The following is a 21,342-nucleotide window of genomic DNA, read 5'->3' on the forward strand; positions in this document are numbered from 1 at the left end:
CAGGATTAACACGGTTTATTTCACGGTCAGTCTTACAAGTCACTGAGGTTGGGCAAAGCCAGGATAGTAACTTAAATCTCAAGCACTTTCGTCCAGTGACAACCCGATTAGCAAGGCCCTGTTACTGAGCAGTGGGCAGTGGAAGGCACCCCAGAAACCACAGCACATGTACCAATGTTAAAAACCCCTTCCCAGAGGCACTAGCTGGGGCGTGGTCCTCACCAGCCAGAGGGCCACTCTGTTGGCGCTTGGTCCCCACCCACTGGCCCCCTGTGGAGGAGGCAAGCTGGACCCGGCAGACGGCAAGATGGGAGCTTCCCCACCAAGGTACTTGCTCTGGCCTCCATCTTCCCATCCCGATGACACAGCCACACCACTGCACAGGATGGCCAGCCTGTCCCCTGCCTGGGGCGAGACCAATAGCCAACTGGGATGTGGCTGTTGCTTATTCTTCTCTTTTCTTCCCTACTTGTCAAACTATTCCCTAGTTATAGTGTGGAGGAGGAGGGGACAGGCACTTAGGACTGAAGGTGGGATGAACCCCCCCACCTCTCTTTTCTACCCTGGTAAGAAGCCCCAGCCTACCATGGGGCTGTAATGATTAAGATCCAGGGTCAAAGCCCAGGGATCCCTCCCACCCTCTCCAGTTCCCATGGACGCAGTGACCACCCTGTGGGGACATGCAGCTCTGGGGCATCTCTCTGCGCTAGCCAGCTTGGGGCAGGGGCACCTGGGACAGGCAGCAGGGCTTGAGGTTGTGGCTGCGGCTCCAGGCCCAGGCTAGCTCAGCCTTGTCAGCTTCGCTCTGGGTTCCTGAATGGCGCTCCCCCACACCCCTCTAATGTTGAAAGCTTGGGTGTTAAGAGGGGACAAGGGTGGGCAGGAGAAGCTACAAGTTTTTAAAAAGTTACGGAACGGTTAACTTTGAGTAAAAAAAAAAAAAAAAAATTTCCTAAAGATCAAGCAGAAGGCATGCTTCCCTCTCCCCCCACTTCTCTTCTAGACCGGGGGGCTGACAGCGGTGAGAACACTCAGATGATGGTGCAGGACTGCAAGGCGCCTCCCTTGCGGCTGCCGTGCGTGGGCACAGGTTTGCCCTTCCCGTAGTACCCCGTGAAGATGGCCCTGACCTCTAGCTTCTTGGCCAGGCTCAGCAGCCAGCGCCCATTGCCCAAGGAGTAGAGTTTGCCCCGGTTTAGCTCACCCACCTCCTCACCTCGGCTGCCCCCCTTCTCCTGCCGCACAATCTCCAGGAGGTCAATGCCCGTCTGCACGGGCTCCACGTCACCCGCACAGCCGAGGGTGATGTGAGCCCGGCTTCCCCGGGGCAGGCTGTCGGAAGGGGACAGCTTGTCCACGTCATTTGGCCACAATGGCAGCTCCTGCTCGCTCAGCTCCACCCGGGCTCCAGCAGTCTTGGGCGTCACAAAGAGGGCAGTGATGGTCAGCGTGAAGGCCTTGCAGTAAGACTTCTTCACCACCTGCAGGGACAGAATGACAGCCCTAAGCTAGAGGTGGTAGCCCCTGGAGCAGACAGTTGACCAAGAGTGGGCTTAGCAGAGGTGGACACCACTGAGTAGAATACTCGGGTAAAAGCTGCGCACAGCCTGTGTTGTGAGAGGACATCTTTCTGCTGCCCCCATCAGGCTGATGTGAGAAAGTGGAGGTGCCAATGGTGCTGGACACCGGGAGCTGAAAGCCAGGCTTCCTGAACTCATCCTGGCTCCCCACCTACTAGCTGCAGGGCTTCGAGCAAGCCACTTAACCTCTCTGCATTGGCTCATTACACAGGGGTGATACTAGAACCTACCCCAGTGTCTGGATGAAATGAGTGTCTGGGTGAAGATTCTAGAACAGTGACAGGCATGTGACAAGTGCTACTGTCATTACTACTCAGCTCAGCCTGGTAAAAGCCACCATAGAGCCCAGGCAATATCCCAGACGACAAGCTGAGGTCAGAAATAAGTGCCTCTGATCAAAATCCACCTTGTACACCTTGGTTTACATCAGCTCACACTAATCAGATCCGATTAAATCTGATTTTCTGAGAAAGACCATCTCTCCCAACCAACCATAAAAGTGTCTCTATTTTTGCTCACAATCCCTTGTGCCGGGTGCCTAACAGGTGCTTAAAAAGTACTGCTGGGCACACGGATGGTTGAGATGGTAGCAGCCAGTGTTACATAGTCCCTCATGCAGCTACGCTAGGTGCCATGAATACTACAGTAAAGACAAACTAAAAAATGCAAGTGGGGGAAACCAATGAACAATCAATAAAACGGCCCTGCATTAACCTAGCAGACAAGTGGGGGAGACAGGTGGAGAGCTGGAGGAAGGCCTGGCTGAGAAGGCCACACCCCGGAAAGCTGGAGACCAGTGCGCACCCAGGCCACATGCCTGCTGCTTAAGGAGCATGCATCAGAGGCGGCAGACAGGAGAGAACGGCTGAGTGGGAGGGAAAAGCGTGGCACCCCAAAGCCAAGAAGCCTCACTATCCCTCAATGCGCCCTACTCCAAGGCAAGGCCAGGCCTGGGACCCGGGGACAGGGACCTCAGAGCACCAGGTTCCCAGGGAAACTCAACACAGGCTTGGAGAGGCCAGAGCAGGAGCCTGCTGCCCGCCCTCCGTCTGCGGATGTGAAAGGCACTGGTGGGCAGGCCTTGGGGGCGAATGCACAGTACTGGGGGCGGTGGCGGGTAGAAAGGGCAGCTGACCATCTGCGCAGCAGAGCCTATGGAGGGGCGAGCTGGAGCAGGAGGTGCCATTTTTTCTTGGGAGGCTGTCTTGTGTCTGGGCCCTGCCTTGAGCCAGCCCCCATCTCCAGAAGACCCTGCCCTTGCCCCACCTCAGCCAGGAGTCCCCAGGGAGCACTCACATCCTGCTGGGCATACTCGTCTGCCCCGGCAGCCTTCCCGTAGTCACAGAACTTGGTTGTGCAGTGCAGCACGCCTGGGGGTCTCTTCCCAAAGTAGGTGACCAGCTCAATCTTCTCTCTGGGCTCATCCCCAGAGACAACTGCAGGGGGAGAGAGTGGGGCCGTCAGGGCAGGAGAGCAGGGGCTACCAGCCCAATACCACTCACCAAGACAACGGGGACTCCAAGGAAAAAAAAACTGGACATCAAGCCTGAGTTCTCCAGCAATCCACCATAATTCACTCCTTCATTAGGTGGTCAAACCAACAGCCACATCAGAGTTACGAAAAGGCCTCTCAATTCCCTGGTTTCACGACTTGTAGATTTTTACACCTCTTTTCCGGACTTGAGAACTAAGGTGCTCGTAACCCAGAGAATAGGCAGCTCAGGCCAAGGGAATTTTGGCTTTATTAGCTACATATTTAGAAGAGGGAAGCGAGTCATGAAAAATGGGGTAGAAAGGCCTAAGGCTGTTGGAGCCATCGTGGTAGGATGGAAGAAGTCAGGAAGTGACATTCCAGCCCACTTACAAGTCCTTTGGCCTGGGGCAGGTGACCGACACTTATCTGTCAATCAAGTACCATTAGGGTGACCACACACCCATGTTCCCAGGGTCCCCGGGGGAACCTAGGAGTGCCCCCTTTCACTCGGGCCTAACAGGACGAGAAGTTACCCAGTCACTGTGACACGTACCTTTCAAGCCTGTCTGATGGGCTGAGAGCCTACCAAGGGCCCAGAGTAGGAAGGGTCTTGGAATATAACGAGAGGATACTTGGCGAGACCTGAAGTATCCATGACTTCAACTGCCTGGCTCCAGGCCTGTGGCCAGTTTGAGCCACTAGATCTGTCCTCTTTACTCTCAGAGTTGAGTCCCTAGGAGGATGTCACTCACCCTCCAGGCGGAGGGAGAGTCTGCTCTGAGAGCACGCCCATTACATTTCTCCTGTTGTGTCCTAGGCAGGAAAGGGTTGCAATTTTTAATGGTAAAGGCAGCTTCAAAAGGCAGTCACCCCACAAGGCAGAGCCACCAACTCTAACCTGGAGCCCTACGGGGTGCTTTTCTGCCAAGAAATTCCAGGTACAGGGCTCACGCCTGGACAACGTCACTGCAGGAGTCACAGCTCCCTGGTTCCCAGGGTTCCAGCTTTAGTGGCCAACAAGAGTTCTCTGAGCACATATCCAGGCACAAATTTTGCCCCTGAGCCACACAGGAATACGGGTGGGGATACTGCAAGTAGGAGGATAATCTAAAATTTGTTAAAGGATGGGATCCCTGGGTGGCGCAGCGGTTTGGCGCCTGCCTTTGGCCCAGGGCGGGATCCTGGAGACCCGGGATCGAATCCCACGTCGGGCTCCCGGTGCATGGAGCCTGTTTCTCCCTCTGCCTGTGTCTCTGCCTCTCTCTCTCTCTCTCTCTCTGTGACTATCATAAATAAATTTAAAAAAAAATAAAAAAAAAAATTTGTTAAAGGAATAGATGGAGGGGTCCCTGGGTGGCGCAGCGGTTTGGCGCCTGCCTTTGGCCCAGGGCACGATCCTGGAGACCTGGGATCGAATCCCACGTCGGGCTCCCGGTGCATGGAGCCTGCTTCTCCCTCTACCTATGTCTCTGCCTCTCTCTCTCTCTCTGTGTGACTATCATGAATAAATAAAAAAAATAAAAAAAGAAAAGGAATAGATGGATTAGTGGATGACATACCCCTAAGAGGCCACTATAGGACAGTAAAGGCCACCAAACCCTATCCCAAACCTACCCTATTCACTGGCTCAAACTGCCCTTGTCAGGAGAGGTCCAACCCAATTTGGGGAGGGCCCTGCTAGAGTTGACAGTGTCCAGGGCTCTCGCTGTGGCCCTGGGCAGATCCCATACCCCTTCTCAGTGTTTTCCCATCTGAAAATGAGGGGCCTGGACCAGGTGGGAAGCTGTTCTCTGGAGCTGTAGGAGGCCACAGGAGGTGCACTGGCAGTCTGAGACCTGGGACCCATACCCAGGGAAGTCCCAATACTCCTAGCTCTGACTATTTTGCAGCTTAAGATTCTGTGGAATTTTTTTAAGTTATTTTAATTAATTTATTTATTTAAGAGAGCGAGGTAGGGAATGGTGGAGGGAGAGGAGAGAGAATCTTAAGCATGCTCCACGCCCAACACGGAGCCCCACGCAGAGGTCCATCTCACCATCCCAAGATCATGACCTGAGCCAAAGCCAAGAGTTGGATTAAGCCACCCAGATGCCCATTAAGTTTATTTTTTTATTTTTATTTTTATTTTATTTTTTTTTAACTTTAATTTATTTATGATAGTCACAGAGAGAGAGAGAGAGAGAGAGAGAGAGAGAGAGAGAGGCAGAGACACAGACAGAGGGAGAAGCAGGCTCCATGCACCGGGAGCCCGATGTGGGATTCGATCCCGGGTCTCCAGGATCGCGCCCTGGGCCAAAGGCAGGCGCCAAACCGCTGCGCCACCCAGGGATCCCTAAGTTTATTTTTTTAAACTAATCTTTATACCTGACATGGGGCTGGAACTGACAACCCCAAGATCAGGCTCTACCCACTAGGCCGGCTGGGTGCCCCTCTGGAATACTTCATTTCAGAAAGATGGCTCTGGGCTAAACACAAGCTAGACACACGGCACCAGGTTCTTCCTCTCAGGTTGTATGAAACATGGACACGCTTCCTGTGATGCCAGGAATGTGTTTTCCCCCCTGACCCCAGAGACAGTGCTCTCCATCCAGCGGGGAGGGCGGCGCGGAGGAGGGGGGCCCTGGGAAGCAGCTCTCCCCACGTCCCCCTGCGCCTCCACCTCCACCGTGAGGCAGCTCTGCCTCGCCCCAGGTGGGCCTCCACCTGCCGGCCACGCTGTGAGAACGGCCAGTCCCGGGCGCACAGACGAGGGGGGCTTAGGGATGAGGCCGACCCTCTGCGCCCTCCCCGGGCCCCGGCCCCACCACCTACAGTGTCGCAGCTCCTTCTTGAAGGCCTTGTGATTCCCCAGCTCCTCCAGGAAGGCCTGGCCGGCTTTGCGGAGGCTCTCGGAACTCTTCTTGGTCAGGAACCAGCCGAAGTAGAGCGGCAGGAAGTCCTTCTCCAGCCCCGGCTTCAGCTTCTTGAGCTCGTCGGCCGACAGCTGCCACTGGTTCTTCTCCTTGAGCTGGGCGCAGTCCAGCCGCCACGCCGTCTTGGGCTCCACCAGCACCACCTGGTACTGGTACTGGTCGGCCAGCTCGAAGAGCTGCTCCAGCCGCTCCCGCTCGTGGTTGGTGTCATCCAGCACCAGGACCCGCACGTCCCGGCGGCAGTAGGCGGCCAGGTCCTCGTCCAGCCGCTTGTACTCCTCAGAGAAGTCTCCTCGCGCGCCGGGGGTGATCTTGTAGGCGTCGGCGGACACCATCTTGGTGCCATCTCGGTACCTGTCCACGATGACGCGGGCCAGGGTGGACTTGCCGCTCCCCGGCAGGCCGCGCAAGATGAAGAGCGTCTTGCACTCTTGCAGCGTGGCCACCGTCTCCTCGTCCTGCAGGAAAGGAAACTGCAGCTCTGGCTTGTCCTTGGCCCCCGAGGATGACATTTTGCGGAAGAAGATCTTGGGCAGGAACGCGTGGCTCTTTCGGGAGAAGCTTCTGTTCTGTGTGAGGAGGGAATGGGCAGGTGTCAGCCAGCTCACTCGAGGCCACCCCACCGGTGTTGCCCCCTTGACTCCGGCCTCCCAGCCCTGAGTTATAGGTGCCCCCGGAGCTGTGGGCGCCTTCCCAAGCCGAGGAGCCGACCCTCTCCTCTGTCCTGTGTGGCCGCCAGCTGCTCCTGGTCGCAGAGGAGGGAGGGGAGACCTCCTCGGAGCCTTCCTAAACTCTGAACTGCCCCTGCTCAGAGCTGTAGCTTCAAGGGTCCCCCACTGCTGCCACCTCTCAAGGGAAAGTGCGCTGCAAGCGCATGCCTGTGGTTCTGGGAGTGGACCCTAACTTTATATTCTTGGCACCTATTAAGGATGACCTCTTTGGAGGTGGGGCTGCTACGTCTGGGCAAAGCCACAGCTGCCTGGGCTCTGGGTGTGCAGAGGACGGTGGGGGTGGAGGAGGGTTACCCAAAGACTGCCTCCCCTCCCCCAGCAGGGGCAGGGACAGATAATACTCTCTTGTCTGGGATGGGGGGGGACAATGGTCCCACAGAAGGGCTGGTGGGGGGCAGGGCGGGAGAGCGCCGGACAAAGGGCCTCATTCACCACGCCTGCCACCTCCTCCTCCGCCCCCGGCCCCCCACAAAGTCGTGGTCTTTGTGCCTGCCCCAGGCCCGGGCGGCCCAGGGCACCTGCGTCCCGCTCCGCCCCACCGCTTTGCTGTGCGTCCGCGGCACCTCTCGGAGCCACGTGCTCTCCCGCCCTAGGTGACGACACCTGTTGCAGGAAGCGCCGCGCTGGCTTTTCTCCGACGGGGCCCCGGCGCGGGAGGCGGCGAGGGGTGCCCGCCCCGCCCCCCCCCCGCCCCCCCCGCCCCGGACCCGGCGGGCCGAGCTCCCGGGCGCCCGGCCCTGCCCTCCTCCGGCGGCCGTGCCCGCTCCCCGCTCCGCCCGGGCCTCCCCTACCTCAGGCGGCACCCGACGCCCCGAGAGCCAGAGCTCAGCTCCGGAACCTCGGGTCCTCATTTGCATATGCCACTTCCTCCCGAAAATCCCCCCGAACTCCCGTCTTCCGTGGGGGTGCTTCCCCGGCCCGCCGCCCTGCGCCCGCTCACCCCGCTCACCCCGCTCACCATGATGAGGGGGCGCCGCCGCGGCCTCCTCGGCAGCCACTAGCTCTCCGGGGCCGCCCGCCTGCGCGGAGGGACACGGAGCCCAGCGGTGGCGCGACCCCCCGCGGGGCCGCCTTACATAGCCCGGGGCGGGGGCGGGGCGCGCGGCGGGGCGGGGGCGGGGCGGGCGCGGGCCCCTCCGCGCAGGCGCGGCGAATCGAAACCCGAAACTGACCCGGCGCGGGGCGCGGGGCGCGTCCCGCCCGGGCCGCAAGCTAGCCCCGCAGAGTTCCCCGGGAACCCTAGACAAGACCGGGGCGGCCCCATTTCTCCCGCCCCGCGTCGGGGCTGGGATGGGGCCAGGGAGGCGGGGTCATGCAAGGTCAGCTCCTGTCTTTATTTAAAATTTTGATATTCATCATGGGGTTTTTTGCGTGGTGTCTTTAACAAAATTACGTTAAAAGCACGTTATATGTTGTTTACTGAGTTTCTTGGTGCCCCGTGAAACGGTGCATCTGACATGCCTCACTCGCCTGTTAGTGGGAGCCCGGTACGAACTTCAGTCCTAACCCTTCCTTCCAGGGACTGAAGATGGAGTAGCCGGGATGGACAGATGAATAATGTAGTAAAATCCTAGCTCATCCTCTGCGGCACCTGTTGAGCCACCACCTCCTCTGCGAAGCCACCGAAAGGTCGGTTGGATTTTGGAGAGCGTCCCGCATACCAAGTGCTGTGCTAAGCCCTCTTAGGAGCCTCCCACCAACCCCGGAGGTAGATACCCATTCTGCAGAGGACGAAACCCACTTGCTTACGGAGCCCATTTACTGGACTGTACCGCCCGAGGTGCCGCAGGAAGGGTCTAGCCGCCACTCCCACTGCGGACGCTCCCTCTTCTGGGACAGGAGCTTGCTTCCTCTGGGCTGCTGGAGCGCAATGCCCCTGTGAGTGCCAGCATTCATGTCACTGGGCCTTCCAGGCTTCAGCGTGTTGTCCCATCATCATTTCTTCCATAAAGCCCCACACCGTGCCCTGACCACAGCAGACACTCAGCAAGATGAAGCAATGGCCAGTGGTTGTGCACACATGCCTCCACTCCCAGGCTTTTCTTTCCTTTTCCTCCCCTCTTTAAGCTAACCTGGTTCCTTGGAGCTAACCTGTTGACTTCATCATCCTGAACAACTTTCTTTTAGCACCCCTCTCATTTGTTCCATGAGGTCCTTGGACAGGCCTGGGGAAGAGGACCACATTTCCCACCTTGATCACACTTCAGGTCAGGCCTTGCTTGGCTTGGCGTCTGTGTTTATCACCTGGTCAGGGTAAAGTCAGATTTTTTTTTTTAAAGACTTTTTGTTTATTCATGAGAGACACACACAGAGAGGCAGAGACATAGGCAGGAGAAGCAGGCTCCCTGTGGGGAGCCCGATGCAAGACTCGATCCCAGGACCCCAGGACCACAACCTGAGCCAAAGGCAGACACTCAACCACTGAGCCACCCAGCTGCCGCTAAGGTCAGAGTTCTGCCTGGAAAGTGGTACCCCCAATTGGCTCATCATTCTTGAGGACTCTTGTGAGGGCGGCAAAATGACAGACTCAAGGTTTGTAAGAGTGAAAGGTATCTATTTAAAGGGAAAACTAACAGAAAGAGGCCAAGGTGACCTGCAGAGCCCAGTCCACATGTTCTCCAATTAAAGGCAAATCTTAGCTGGAAAGCCCAGTCAAATAAGCCCCCCGAGGTCCCTGGTCCTGAGGCCTGCTGCTTCATTCATCTTTCTTTTTCCATATCTTCACCATTTTCTGCCATTGTCACTTCCGCTGTTTCTCCCAGTTCTATTTTCTCTGCTTCTTCTGACTCTTTTTTGCTGGCTTCTGAAACCCTCCTCTCCAGTTCTTCTGATTCCCTTCTGCTTAATTCTCCTGAGGGTTTCTGGTCCAGCTCTGAAGGCCTCCTGTAAATTTCTCTTGATTCCATTCTGGTCACTTCTAACGGCTTCCTGTCTGCCTCTCCCGCTCCTCCTTCACCCAGGTCTCTGGACACTATCTTGGCAACGTCTCCTGAGTCTTGCCTGGTGGCTCCTGGCCCTGTTCTGAAAGAGCTGGCTTCCTGTGCTTCTCTCTGCCTGTTTTCTTCTTGTTCACTCACTGCGACCTTCAGAGTCTCCTGAGACAGTTCATCTTCTGTCTCTTTCTCACTCTCAGCTGGCTCTCGCTCCCAGTGCTTCACCACCTTCTCCAGCTCGTCTCTCCCTCTTTTCACGCTTTCCTTCTCCTTTGCTGCCACTCTCAGACTTTCTAATTCAGTGGCCTCTTCTGAAACACAAGAGAAAGGAAAGAAGAAGAAAAGTAAAACTTTGTCCATCTCTGGGTTTGGTGGCACCTCAACCCATGGGGGCCTGTGTTTCTGAGAGAGAGCACGTCTTTCCAAAAGCAGAGATAGGGAGTCATTGTTTCCTGAGCATCAGCCCTGTTCCAGGCATCAAGCAGGCTGCAGAGGTGATGCTGTGCAGTGGTCATGGAATTAACGGCATAGTGTCAGGGATTTGAGTTCATAGTCAGAGGACATGAAACTGATGACAGAGAAATCACAGCCAGTGGTCGCACTGCAGGTTGAATAAATGGCAGGGCCAGAATTTGAACCCAGGATGGTCTGCTCTCAGAGCACATTCGCTTTACCTATGAAAAATAACACAGGTGCTGGGAAACGACAGAGGGGTTCTTTTCTCCAGCATCCTCATTCGGCATTACTCTTTGTCTCTGGGAAGTACATTCATCATTTATTAGGAGGTTCCCTATCAAAATATGAGCAGCGTCTTAGCAGGAAGTTCAGGTGGAGAGCTATTTTTACGATCAAAAGGATCCTTGTTCCATGTTTTTATGAGCTACAGAGAAAAGTCACAGTGGCCTCCTGAGTTTCCCCTATACTCTCTTTTTGGAAGTCCCTGGTCTCTATGATGCCCACAGGGGCTCTAAATTCACAGCAGGGACAAGGCCACCATGTGGCGACGAAGACCTAGGCAATGCTGCCACCTGCCATTCTGGGAGGGAAGTGCCCAGCAGCTGCTGCGGCTGCGAGGCCTTCCCAGTGAGTTTTCAGGACACCTCCCCAGCACACAGCCTGCCAAGGGAATGGGGAGCCACGGTGAGCTTCTGCCCTTTCCTTGCTGTATCTCTTCACATCTCTTGCCTCCGTGGATCCTGAGAGCAGCTCTAAGGACATGGGAGCAGAGGCAGATTCCCTCCCTGAGGAGCTCCAGCCACCACGTGACAGGCGCTGGGTAAGAAAAGGCTGGCATCTGGCTGCTGGGATACCCAGAAACCTCACACCCAGTTTCCCGCTGCTGCTGCTGTGCCTGGATCAGAGAGGAGAGAGGACTTCAGCGTAGGTGCCTGGAGGGGGCGCTGTCCCCCAGGGAACACGGAGCCTAGGCCTCGCAGCCTTTCCATGCCTGGCTGCTGGAGGATTACGCCAGAGCCCAGCACGCAGAAACTGTAGAACCAAGGTGGAAGCCCCGGTTTTAGGCCAGGCTGCCTGAGACTGGAAGCTTCTGTGGGACTTTTGCCTCTGTGTCCTCATCCAAAACATTAGTAATCCTTATCAATACTTATTTCATAGTGTTCTTGGAGGAATCAGACAGGTCAGCATATATAAAGCCCTTAGAAGAGAGCTTGGCATAGAGGAGGCACTGAGTGGAGAACAGCCTCTCATCACCCCATCTCCTGGGGCCCATCCCCGCTGACTCCTGTGGGGCCTGGGGTCCTCCCAGCCGCCACCTTTTCCCATACCCTATCCTGGAGCTGGGTGGGACAGGGGGATGTCAAAGGCTTCTTTACTCCCTGGAGGTCAGATCACTGCATGCCCTACCCACACAGGCCCAGGAGAGCAGTAGCACCCAGCAGAGGACAATGTGGCTCCAAGTCAGACAGCCGTGTGGCCCAGACAGGTCACCCAACCTCACTTGGCTTCCACTGACCCCCAAAACCAGTACCTACCTTCTAGAGTGGTGAGGACTGAGCGAATCATTCCTATCTGATGCTTATCCTTGTGCCAAGTATGCAGGAAGAGGCCCCCAAAGTCTAAGTTACTGTCATCCTGCCACCATGTCTTTGTTCCTGCTGTTCTCTGCTGTAATGCCCTCCCTCTTCCACTCCGAGCCTGGAAAACCCTGGGGCATTTTTTGGAGGCTGAAGCAGATGATTCTTCCTCTTTGGAGCCTTCTGGATGGCCCCAGAGATAGCCAGAGTTCTCTGCTTGTGCTCTCAGAAGAGCCATTCCTCCCAGGCAGCAAGCAGTGCTCACACGCAAGGATCCCCTTTGCTGACAACTCAAATCTCCTGGCTTTGCCCCAGGGCTGTGGACTCCTCTGAGGCAGGGGCCCCAAACCTCTGGCTTCCCCAAATCCCACACCTTCCCAGCGCATAACAAGTGCTTAATGAATATCTGATGAGCTAACTGGAGAAATACCGGAGTGGCCTCTCAGGGCAGTCAGCGTGGACTTGGACACCAGCCCAAGATGGGCTGGACCTCCTTCTGACCCAGGGGCAGGCTGGGGCCTCAGGGCACCCTGCAGCCAGAATCCCAGCCCGGGATTGGAGGCACTGCTGGGGAGTACAGGCAGGAACCCTGCAGCCACCTCTGGGTGCTCACCTCTCTCTCTCCTTTCTCTCAGCATCTCCCTGTAGTCAGTTTTCTTCAGCTCTTCAATGATGCCCTTGTTGGCATCGTCCAAGGCCTGTGGGTGGAGAAGCTGGTGACCTCTCCTAACCTGTGATGGCACCCACACCTTCCCTTTCTCCACCCTAGCCCCAACCCCAGAAGGCAGGGCTCTGCACCAGCCTTGCTGCCCTCCCAATTTGCCCAGGCTCCTCTCTGAACTTCTGCCCCGGGGTTAATTTATACTTAGGGACCTGGAATTAGCTACACTAGGAGGTAGGAGATACACAGCTGCAGCTAGGAGATACATGGGCCTCTTTGGGCTTAGATATTTCAGAGTTGCCTTTTGTCTTCTCATTTTGGCCTCTTTACTAGGAGCTTCTTTGGGCTCCAGCTATTGTGAAGCCCTTAAAGCACTCAGTGAGGCAGCCAGCCCTGGAGGGGACTTGGAAACCCACTGCTGGGTGGGACCAGGGTGCTGGCCTGTCTCCCGGGAGCCCTGAGGTGTCTGCAGGTTCCCTGGCGGCCTGGGGCTCAGCCTGTGCGCCTGTTGTTCCAGGCAGAGCAGTGGTTAGCACTCGGGAACCATCCACAGAGAGACCACGGGGGCCTTGGATGCTCTTGTGGGGTATTGATCTTCCCCCAGTATACCTTCCCGCCTGGAGCTGCCAGTCCAGGATGATGAGGTGGCAGGAACCTGGTCTCATGAGGGGCCCATAACAACAGGTGCTTCTCACTGCCTCTCATTTTCAAAACTCTGCCCAGCCTTCAAGGTGACCCCAGACCTCTCTTGCTGAGAAAGCCCAGCCCTGCCTTGCCCACCGGGGGGCTCTCACTCTTACACCTGTTGTACCTGGTCAGGGACAAGGGGTTTTTATTTTAACCTTCCTGCTGACAGCAAGCTTCCTGTGGGCCAGGACCATAGCTGTCACCTTTGGGCTGGGCAGCTCAGAGCCAACCTGCGGTCAGCAAGTATTTACTGGGTTGAACTACGGAGCTGTCCCTCTCTGGTTGTAGGGTGATCACGCAGAAGGGCGTTAAGTGGGAGGGGTGGTGCGTACGAAAGGAGGGGCAGCCACAGCACTTCAGTGAAGGACCGCTTTTCCACAGGAGGGCAAGGTGCACACTTGGGGAGCTGACCCCTCTACTGAGGAAGAAGACAGCAGTCCCGACCCAAGCTGCCCTGGGACAGGTGAAAGGAGAGCACAGACGGCCACGTGGTGGAATCTCTCAGGAGCGATTTCCCCACCACAACAGGAGAGAGATGGCCTCACCGGGGTCCTCACAAACCATGAGCTCACATCCTAGAAAACCGAGTAGGTCAGGTCTCTCTGCCACTCCCAACCCTTCAGGTCTAGGCTGGTCTACCAACTGTCTAGGGTCCTGTGGTCCTGCTCCATCTGCCATCATAAGCTGGCCCTTGCATCCAGGCCCAGGGGCTCTTTTTCTGCCTCCTGTAGACACCTCAGGGCCCATGGCTTCCTGTGCTTTCAGCGCGCTTGCCCCTTCTCAGCCTGGTCCTTCGTAGGCCAGCATGAGGCCCACCTAACTGGAGCGTCCTCAGCTGTCACTTCCCAGGGTCCCTGTTCTCTTTCCCAAGCACCTGCTGAACCTTCAGCCTGGTCCCTGAGGCCATGCCCCTTGTGGGGCCCCCTAGTTATTATGTCTGACCTCTCTTAACCACGGGGGCAGGCTCCCCAAGGACTAGAGCCCTGCTTAGTTCACACCAGCAGACACTGACTGGGGTCCAGCTATGTGCTGGTGGGAAGCTCTGGAATTTCAACATGGGGCAGCCTAGGGGTGGGGGCGTGGGAGGTGGGAGGCCAGGAGATTCACTCAAACTGCCTGTGCATCTGTAAGGTCAGCATGCTGCCCCTGCTGAGGGTATGTATCTGCCTGGAGCGGCTCTGGCAGCAGTGGCAAATCTGGTGCACCTGCAGGCTTGCCCTGGCTTCATCTCTGGTCTCTGCCTCCAGAAGCTAGGCCAGCAACTGTCCAACAGAAATTTCTGCCACCATGAGAACCCTCCAGATCTACACTCTCTGGAACCCACAAGCCACCTGCGGCTATGGGACAGCCACATTTCAAGTGGTTTGAAATGTGACTGTGGGACTGAGAAAGTGAATTTTCAATTTTATTTCCTTTTCATTCATTTGAATCTAAATAGCAGCATGTGGTGGCGGCTGTCTTGCTGAGTGCTCTAGAGCCTCCCTAAGCATGTGAGGGAGGCAGTCACACTGAATGTATTTCTTGTCTCCTGGAGGGGACAGCATTTTCCGAAATGCAAGTCCTAACATCAATTGAAGAAGTTGCAACCAGCATTAAACAAAAGAAAATAAAATGGAAACTATAGGAGAATATAACGGGAAATATCAGCATACAGAGTAAAGGTAAATATGTCTTGTAAAACTTCCATTTCTATTGTTTGTTTATCTCAAATAAAAATAGGTTATATTGGGTTGCCTTATAAACTGATAGCAATAGCCAGAGTGTGAAAGCCACTACCCCACCTAGAATGTGGCCTGCACTTGGTGGGTAATAAATACCCGGGGACTGGCTGACTGAGGGGCTGTGAGCCTGAGGACCCAGCCACCCCCTCCCCACAGCCAGCGCCCAGTGGGGTGGGCAGCTCACGCTGATGATGGCCTGCTGTGCCTCGTTGTTATGGACCAGCTTCGCTCTCTCCAGGGCCTTCTCAAAGTTGCTCACCGCGGACTCGAAGTCTCTCAGCTTGACTGGAGAGCAGGGAAGAGGTCACAGCACAGGGAGATTGTGACACTATGTATTGCACAATGTGGCTGCCTGGCCCCTCCCAGGATCAGTTAGAAGCCCCAGGCCTCGGGCAGCAGTACTGAGCTGCCTACCACCACCCTTTCCATCACATTTCTGAGCCATCTCACCACTAAGGACCAGAACCTGGGAGCCTGAGTCTGGACAGCAAGCCATTCAGAGAGGCCAGAGAGGAAAGAAGGGTCTGGGGTAGGGCCTGTGCACAAATCATGTGTCTCCAGGGCAGGGAGACAATTCCATGTTGCCCCAATTTAAAATTGTTGCAGAAGTGGAAATCCAGGGGTGCCTGGATAGTTCAGTGGTTGAGCGTCCACCTTTGGCTCAGGTCATGATCCCAGGGTCCTAGGATGGAGTCCTGCATCAGGCTCTCCATAGGGAGCCTGCTTCTCCCTCTACCTATGTCTCTGCCTCTCTCTGTGTCTCTCATGAATAAATAAATAAAATCTTTAAAAAGTGGAAACCACATATATATATACACATTTTATATATATATACATATACACACATATTTGTATATATGTGTATATATATATATATATTTTTTTTTCCATCCAGTATGGGGCTGGAACTCATTACCCTGAGATCAAGCCTGAGCTGAGATCAAGAGTCGGATGCTTAACTGACTGAGCCACCCAGGTGCTCCTGGAAATCCATATTTTATTTAATTATTTCATTTTATTTATTTTAAAGATGTATTTATTTATTCATGAGAAACACACACACACACACACACACACACACACACACACACAGGCAGAGACACAGGCAGAGGGAGAAGCAGGCTCCAAGCAGGGAGCCCGACACGGGACTCGACCCCCGGTCTCCAGGATCACGCCCTGGGCTGAAGGCAGGCACTAAACCACTGTGCCACCGGCGCTGCCCCCTATTTATTTTTTTTTAAATAAGGATTTTATTTATTCATGAGAGACACAGAGAGAGAGGCAGAGGCATAGGCAGAGGGAAAAGCAGGCTCCCTGCGTGGAGTGAGGAGCCTGATGTGGGACTCGATCCCAGGACCCTGGATCACAACCCAAGCCAAAGGCAGACACTCAACCACTGCGCCACCCAGGCGTCCTGACATCCATATTTTGAAACTGTTCATTCAAATTGCCCAAACATGCTGTGAAGGCCAAGAGAGATACCAAAGGGCTGGATGTGACTCACAGGCCAGCAGCTGGAATCTAGCCCCCACACTGGCACAAGCTGAACCCAGAGAGGAAGTGGCAGCTGTCCGAGCTCACTCACCCACCCACCTAGTTAGTGCTGGAGCTGGGACCTAATCATTGACTGGCTGACTGACTGCCCAAGGTGTCTGCCAAAGGTTTCTGAGCCTGAGTCGAGCCCTGTGTTGAGCTCAGTGCTCAGCATGGAATCTGCTAAAGTTTCCTCCTCCCCTAAAATAAATAAATAAGTAATTTTTAAATATTTATTTATTTATTTTAGAGAGAGAGAGAGAGAAAGTGCACAGTGGAGAGGGGCAGCAGAAGAGGGAGAGAGAAACTTTAGCAAATTCTGTGCTGAAAGCAGAGCCTGACACAGGGCTCAATCTCAGGCCTCTGAGATCAGGACCTGAGCTGAAACCAAAAGTCGGATGCTTAAGGGACTGTACCACCCAAGTGCTCCAATAAATCAATCTTAAAAAAAAAGGAGCAGACTGAGGACAACATTGACCCTGAGGGGTACATTGCATTTCCCTCTCAGCTTACTTGATGTCCTCCTAAGAACAGGAAAGGGTTCTAGGGAAAGCACCAGTGTTCACAGCTTCCCCCAGTTTAAACTTCCAATGGCTGTCTCTACTTGTGCTTTTAGGGAAGAATCTCTGATTTGTAAAGAGGCCCATGAAGCCCTGCGGATCTGGCTCCTCATCACCCTCCCCCATCCAGACCTTCAGGGCCCCCAGGGGCCTGGGCTGACACTGGCCTCCCTCAGCTTCTTAAATCCACCAAACTCCTCCCCACCTTCTACACACTGTTCCTTTGGCTGGAAAGCGCTGTCCTCAGCTTTTAGAATAGTTGGTGCCTTCTCATCCTTAAGGTTTCTTTCTTTCTTTTTTTTTTTTTAAGATTGTATTTATTCATGAGAAACACAGAGAAAGAGAGGCAGAGACACAGGCAGAGGGAGAATTAGGCTCCCTACAGGGAGCCCGATGTGGGACTCAATCCCCAGACTCTGGGATCATGCCCTGAACCACTGAGCCAGCAGGGTGTTCCGCATCCTTAAGGTTTCTACTTCAAAGCGATTTCCTCAGACATGAAGGCAGGAAATGGTTACCAATGGTTATCCCCACTGAATGCCCCACTTGGTGCCTCAAAAGTGCCAAGGAAGTATTTGTGCTAAGAATAATGAATGATGATGCCCTTGACTCCAGTCCCTGCCACATCGCCTCCCTCCCTTGGGGTCCGCTGCACACTGGGGTCAGGGAACTGGACTCTAGTCCCAGCCTCACTGCTTACTAACCTGTGGCCTCAGCAGTTTCCTTTTTTACTTTGTATTATGAAATATTTCAAATATACACAAATGTAGATGGAGTATACAAGCCCCTACTACTCATCATCCACCTTCAACAATTATCAAAATATCACCAACTCTGTTTCATCTATTCCTGCTCACCCCTATCCCTTGCTGGGTTATTTTTTACAACTTTATTGAGAAAAAATTAGATATTATAACATGCACCATTTGTAAGTATACAATTCAGTGATTTTTAGTAACTTTATGGAGTTGTGCCATGATCCCCACAACCCAGTTTCAGAACATTTCCATCGTTTTGAAAAGGTCCCTCGTGTGACCTGGGGCAATCAGCTGAACCTCTCAGTGCCTTAGTTTCCTCACCTGCAAAATGAGGACAATCATACCTTCATCCTTAGCTCACATGGTAAGTAGGTGTAAGAGTGCACATGGGAAGGGTACCAAGGCCAGAGGAAATGAGCATTGTTTTGATGATGACACAATGCTGTGCAGATCTGCAGCTGGGCTCCTCAGCAGCAGCTTCTGGGGTGTCCCAGGCTCTCGCTGAGCTTAGCTTAAAGAAGGTGTTTACCACACACTGGTTAAAATGGAAGGGTTGATCCTCCACTCTCAGAGTCCAAATTCAGCTGGTGGGGGATGCACTGGGAGGGTAAAGGGTTCCCAGCCCTGGCATGTCAACTCGGCCTAAGAGCTGGGAAAGCAAGGGTAATCCTTCCAGAGCCCCTACCTTGTGCCTGTGCCACCAGAACGCTGGCGTTCAGCTGCCACTCGATGTCCCCTTCTTCCTCAGCACACTGCTGAGACTTCTCACCATAATGCTGGGCCTGCCAGGCCTGGTCCAGCTCCAAGTAGCAGCGGCCGATCTCATGGAACAACCAGGTCTTCTCCAGGGTGGTTTTTGCCAGAGGGATCTTCTCCTCCCACCTGGGAACATGAAAAACCAGGGTCAGTTCTTTCCACGCAAACTGTTTACTCGGCCACAGTGGGCCGAGGATTCTTAGCCAGTGGTGGAATAGAACCTGTTCTCCAACTACCGGTTCTTTCAGAACGGGGGCAGAGCCAATAAGCATTCAGATATTTTAAAACTACCAAAGCCATTTTGGTACATTTACAGATGGAATCTGATACCACAATTGAAAATAATGTTTATAAACTTGCATTTCAAATAACATAAAAATAACATTGAAGAGTATTATTAAGTATATAGGAGATAAAAGCCACACAGGAAAGATGAGAATGGGAAAAAATGAGACATCAATAAAGTGAGATTAGAGTTAGATCTAGTCTTTAAGTGGTGAAACTGAATAATTTTTCTGCTACTCTTCTGCATTTTCCAAATTAATATTCTAATAATAGGCATAAGTTTCTTATATTTTCTTACAAAAAGAAACGAACGGGTAAGTGAATTCTTAAACTCATCTGTCTTTTGGCACATAGACACCAGGGGCCATCCTGAAAACCAAGTTATGTGGAACAGAAGGATCCCCATAAATGAGCCTAATCTGATCCAGCGCTGGGCACCCGGAGGACATTTGTTCTCGGTGCTATGTGAGTGGGCCCGCGGAGCCAGCCCTCCCAGTGCAGGCTTGGCCAGGTCAGGTCCTGCCCTGAGTCTCTCAGGGGCTGAGTTGTGCCACTGGAGCTGGTCACCAGCCCCAAGGTTGGATATCAAAAGTTCAGCAGTTGGGCCATCTGGACAACTCAACCTTTCTTCCCAGTGACCCCATGACCACACTCACAGAAGACCCTCAGAAGAGGTCCCCAAGGTCACTTAGTCTATCAGTTTCTAAACTTGCTCAAGGTAAGGAACATCTGGAGGGCTTGTTAAAAACAGGTTCCCAGGGCATCTGGGTGGCTCAGTTAGTTAAGTAAGCATCTGTCTTACTTAAGGTCATCATCTCAGGGTCCTGGGATTGAGCCTCACAGGGAGTCTGCTTCTCCCTCTCCCTCTGACCCTCCTCCCAACTCATGTGCTCTCTCTCTCTCTCTCTCAAACAAATAAAATCTTAAAAAAGAAAGAAAGAAAGAAAGAGAGAGAGAGAGAAAGAGAGAAAGAAAGAAAAAAGCAGGTTCCTGTGCTCCAACCCAGACCTGGAAAATCAGAATTTCCAGTCAGAGATCCCAGTAATTCATGCACCTGTGCCCCTGTCCCTGGGAAATTGTAAGCAGAAGCGGGTTCTAGTCAATTTAACGGATGAGCCCCAGAGCCGATAAAGTGACTTGTCCATGGTCACCTAGCAGAGCCAAGAGCCAAACTCAGGTCTTCTGATGCCTCTTTGCCTGGCACACTGGCCCTAAGCTGGGAGTCCAGTGTAAGGGTGGGAAGTCCTGGCCCTAGGGTGGGGAAGGGGCAGTCCTTGGTCACTCACGTGTCAATGGCTTGCTGGAATTTCCCAACTCTGGCAAAAACCCTGCCAATGTTGTCAAGGGCTCTTGACTTAGCATCAGGAAGGTCACTGTGGGGAAGAAGCAGGATATGTTGTTCACTAGAAATTGGCCATTCTAGGGGCACCTGGGTTGCTCACTTGGTTAAGTGTCCAACTCTTAATCTCAGCTCAGGTCTTTTTTTTTTTTTAATATTTATTTATTGAGGCACCTGGGTGGCTCAGCTGGTTAAGCATCTGCCTTCAACTTAGGTCATGATCCCAGCGTCCTGGGATCAAGGTCTGCATTGAGCTCCCTAGTCAGTGGAGAGTGCTTGTCCCTCTCTCTCTGCCCACCGGACCATGCTTGTGCATGCACATGCTCTCTCTCTCAAATAAATTTTTTAAGAATATTTATTTATTTGGGGGGAGGGGAGACACAGAGACAGAGAATCTTTCAAGCAGACTCCCCACTGAATGAGGAGCCAGAGGTAGGGCTCCATCCCACAACCCATGAGATCATGACCTGAGCTGAAACCAAGAGTCAGACGTATAAACCAACTGAGCCACCCAGGTGCCCCTCATCTCAGGTCTTGATCCATATTGGGTGTGGAGCCTACCTAAAAAGAAAAAAAGAAAGAAAAAGAAATTGGCTATTCTAGGCACTGTGGAAATTGAAGAGAGGCAAAGAGGGGCAGCCCGGGTGGCTCAGCGGTTTGGCGCCGACTTCAGCCCGGGGCATGATCCTGAAGACCCGGGATCAAGTCCCACAATGGGCTCCCTGCATGGAGCCTGCTTCTCCCTCTGCCTGTGTCTCTGCACCCCCACCCCCCGTCTCTCATGAATAAATAAATGAAATCTTTAAAAAAAAAAATGAAGAGAGGCAAAGACAGGAGCCTTGGCCTCAGTGGTCCAGTTGGAGGGATGATCCCCAGGATGCATAGCTGTGGCACAAAGACCCTCTCATGCCCTGTGGCATGAATGAACCCCATTGGAACCTTTCCGGAGAGCAACCATCCAAGAGTTTACAAACATGTCCCTTTGATGCACCAGTTCCTTTTCTAGGAATTTACCTTGAGAAGATAATGTGACAAGAACACTTGTTAAAGCATTGTTTTTAATAATAAACATTGGAAACAACCTCAATCAGTGACCCAGCACTGGCGATTTTTGTGTATTAAAAAAGTCCCTAACATATTAGGTTTTAAAAAGTTAGATTAGGGACACCTGCGTGGCTCAGGAGTTGAGCATCTGCCTTTAGCTCAGGGCGTGATCCTGGTCCAGGGATTGAGTCCCACATCAGGCTCCCTGCATGGAGCCTGCTTCTCCCTCTCTCTATGTCTCTGCCTCTCTCTCTCTCTCATGAATAAATAAATAAAATCTTTTTTAAAAAGTCAGATAGGAGTATATACTACATCTGTTGCCCCGTTTGTGCTAA

General features: G+C 53.5%; 2 protein-coding genes across 7 annotated transcripts in view; both read right to left on the bottom strand.

Annotated features, from left to right (window-relative positions):
- LOC112655268 (2',3'-cyclic nucleotide 3' phosphodiesterase) lies at nucleotides 1-7,804 on the bottom strand. 2 transcript variants are annotated; one of them, XM_025440295.3, is made up of 4 exons: nucleotides 7,656-7,804; nucleotides 5,866-6,535; nucleotides 2,877-3,016; nucleotides 1-1,481 (listed from the first exon to the last, which is right to left on the bottom strand). In XM_025440295.3, the coding sequence occupies exons 1-4, from the start codon at nucleotides 7,656-7,658 to the stop codon at nucleotides 1,032-1,034; spliced, it is 1,263 nt and encodes a 420-aa protein (XP_025296080.1). In that variant the 5' UTR covers nucleotides 7,659-7,804; the 3' UTR covers nucleotides 1-1,031. The 2 variants fall into 2 exon arrangements, with proteins under 2 accessions (XP_025296080.1, XP_025296079.1); XM_025440294.3 differs by lacking the exon at nucleotides 7,656-7,804 and adding an exon at nucleotides 7,489-7,618.
- ODAD4 (outer dynein arm docking complex subunit 4) overlaps nucleotides 6,402-21,342 on the bottom strand; it is a 26,363-nt gene continuing 11,422 nt past the window's right edge. For 2 of the 5 annotated variants that reach the window (XM_049114703.1, XM_025440107.3), the window contains exons 8-12: nucleotides 19,911-19,997; nucleotides 18,269-18,465; nucleotides 14,917-15,017; nucleotides 12,277-12,361; nucleotides 9,231-9,941 (exon numbers count right to left, since the gene is read on the bottom strand). In XM_049114703.1, the coding sequence (XP_048970660.1) occupies nucleotides 9,397-9,941; nucleotides 12,277-12,361; nucleotides 14,917-15,017; nucleotides 18,269-18,465; nucleotides 19,911-19,997 (1,015 nt within the window). In that variant the 3' untranslated portion in view covers nucleotides 9,231-9,396. Of the gene's footprint in view, nucleotides 6,536-9,230; nucleotides 9,942-12,276; nucleotides 12,362-14,916; nucleotides 15,018-18,268; nucleotides 18,466-19,910; nucleotides 19,998-21,342 lie in introns of those variants that run through there. The other 3 variants (XR_007413194.1, XR_007413193.1, XM_025440108.3) reach the window with 3 other exon arrangements.

Source organism: Canis lupus, chromosome 9 (genome assembly GCF_003254725.2).
Source record: "Canis lupus dingo isolate Sandy chromosome 9, ASM325472v2, whole genome shotgun sequence".
In the NCBI taxonomy this organism is placed as follows: domain Eukaryota; kingdom Metazoa; phylum Chordata; class Mammalia; order Carnivora; family Canidae; genus Canis; species Canis lupus.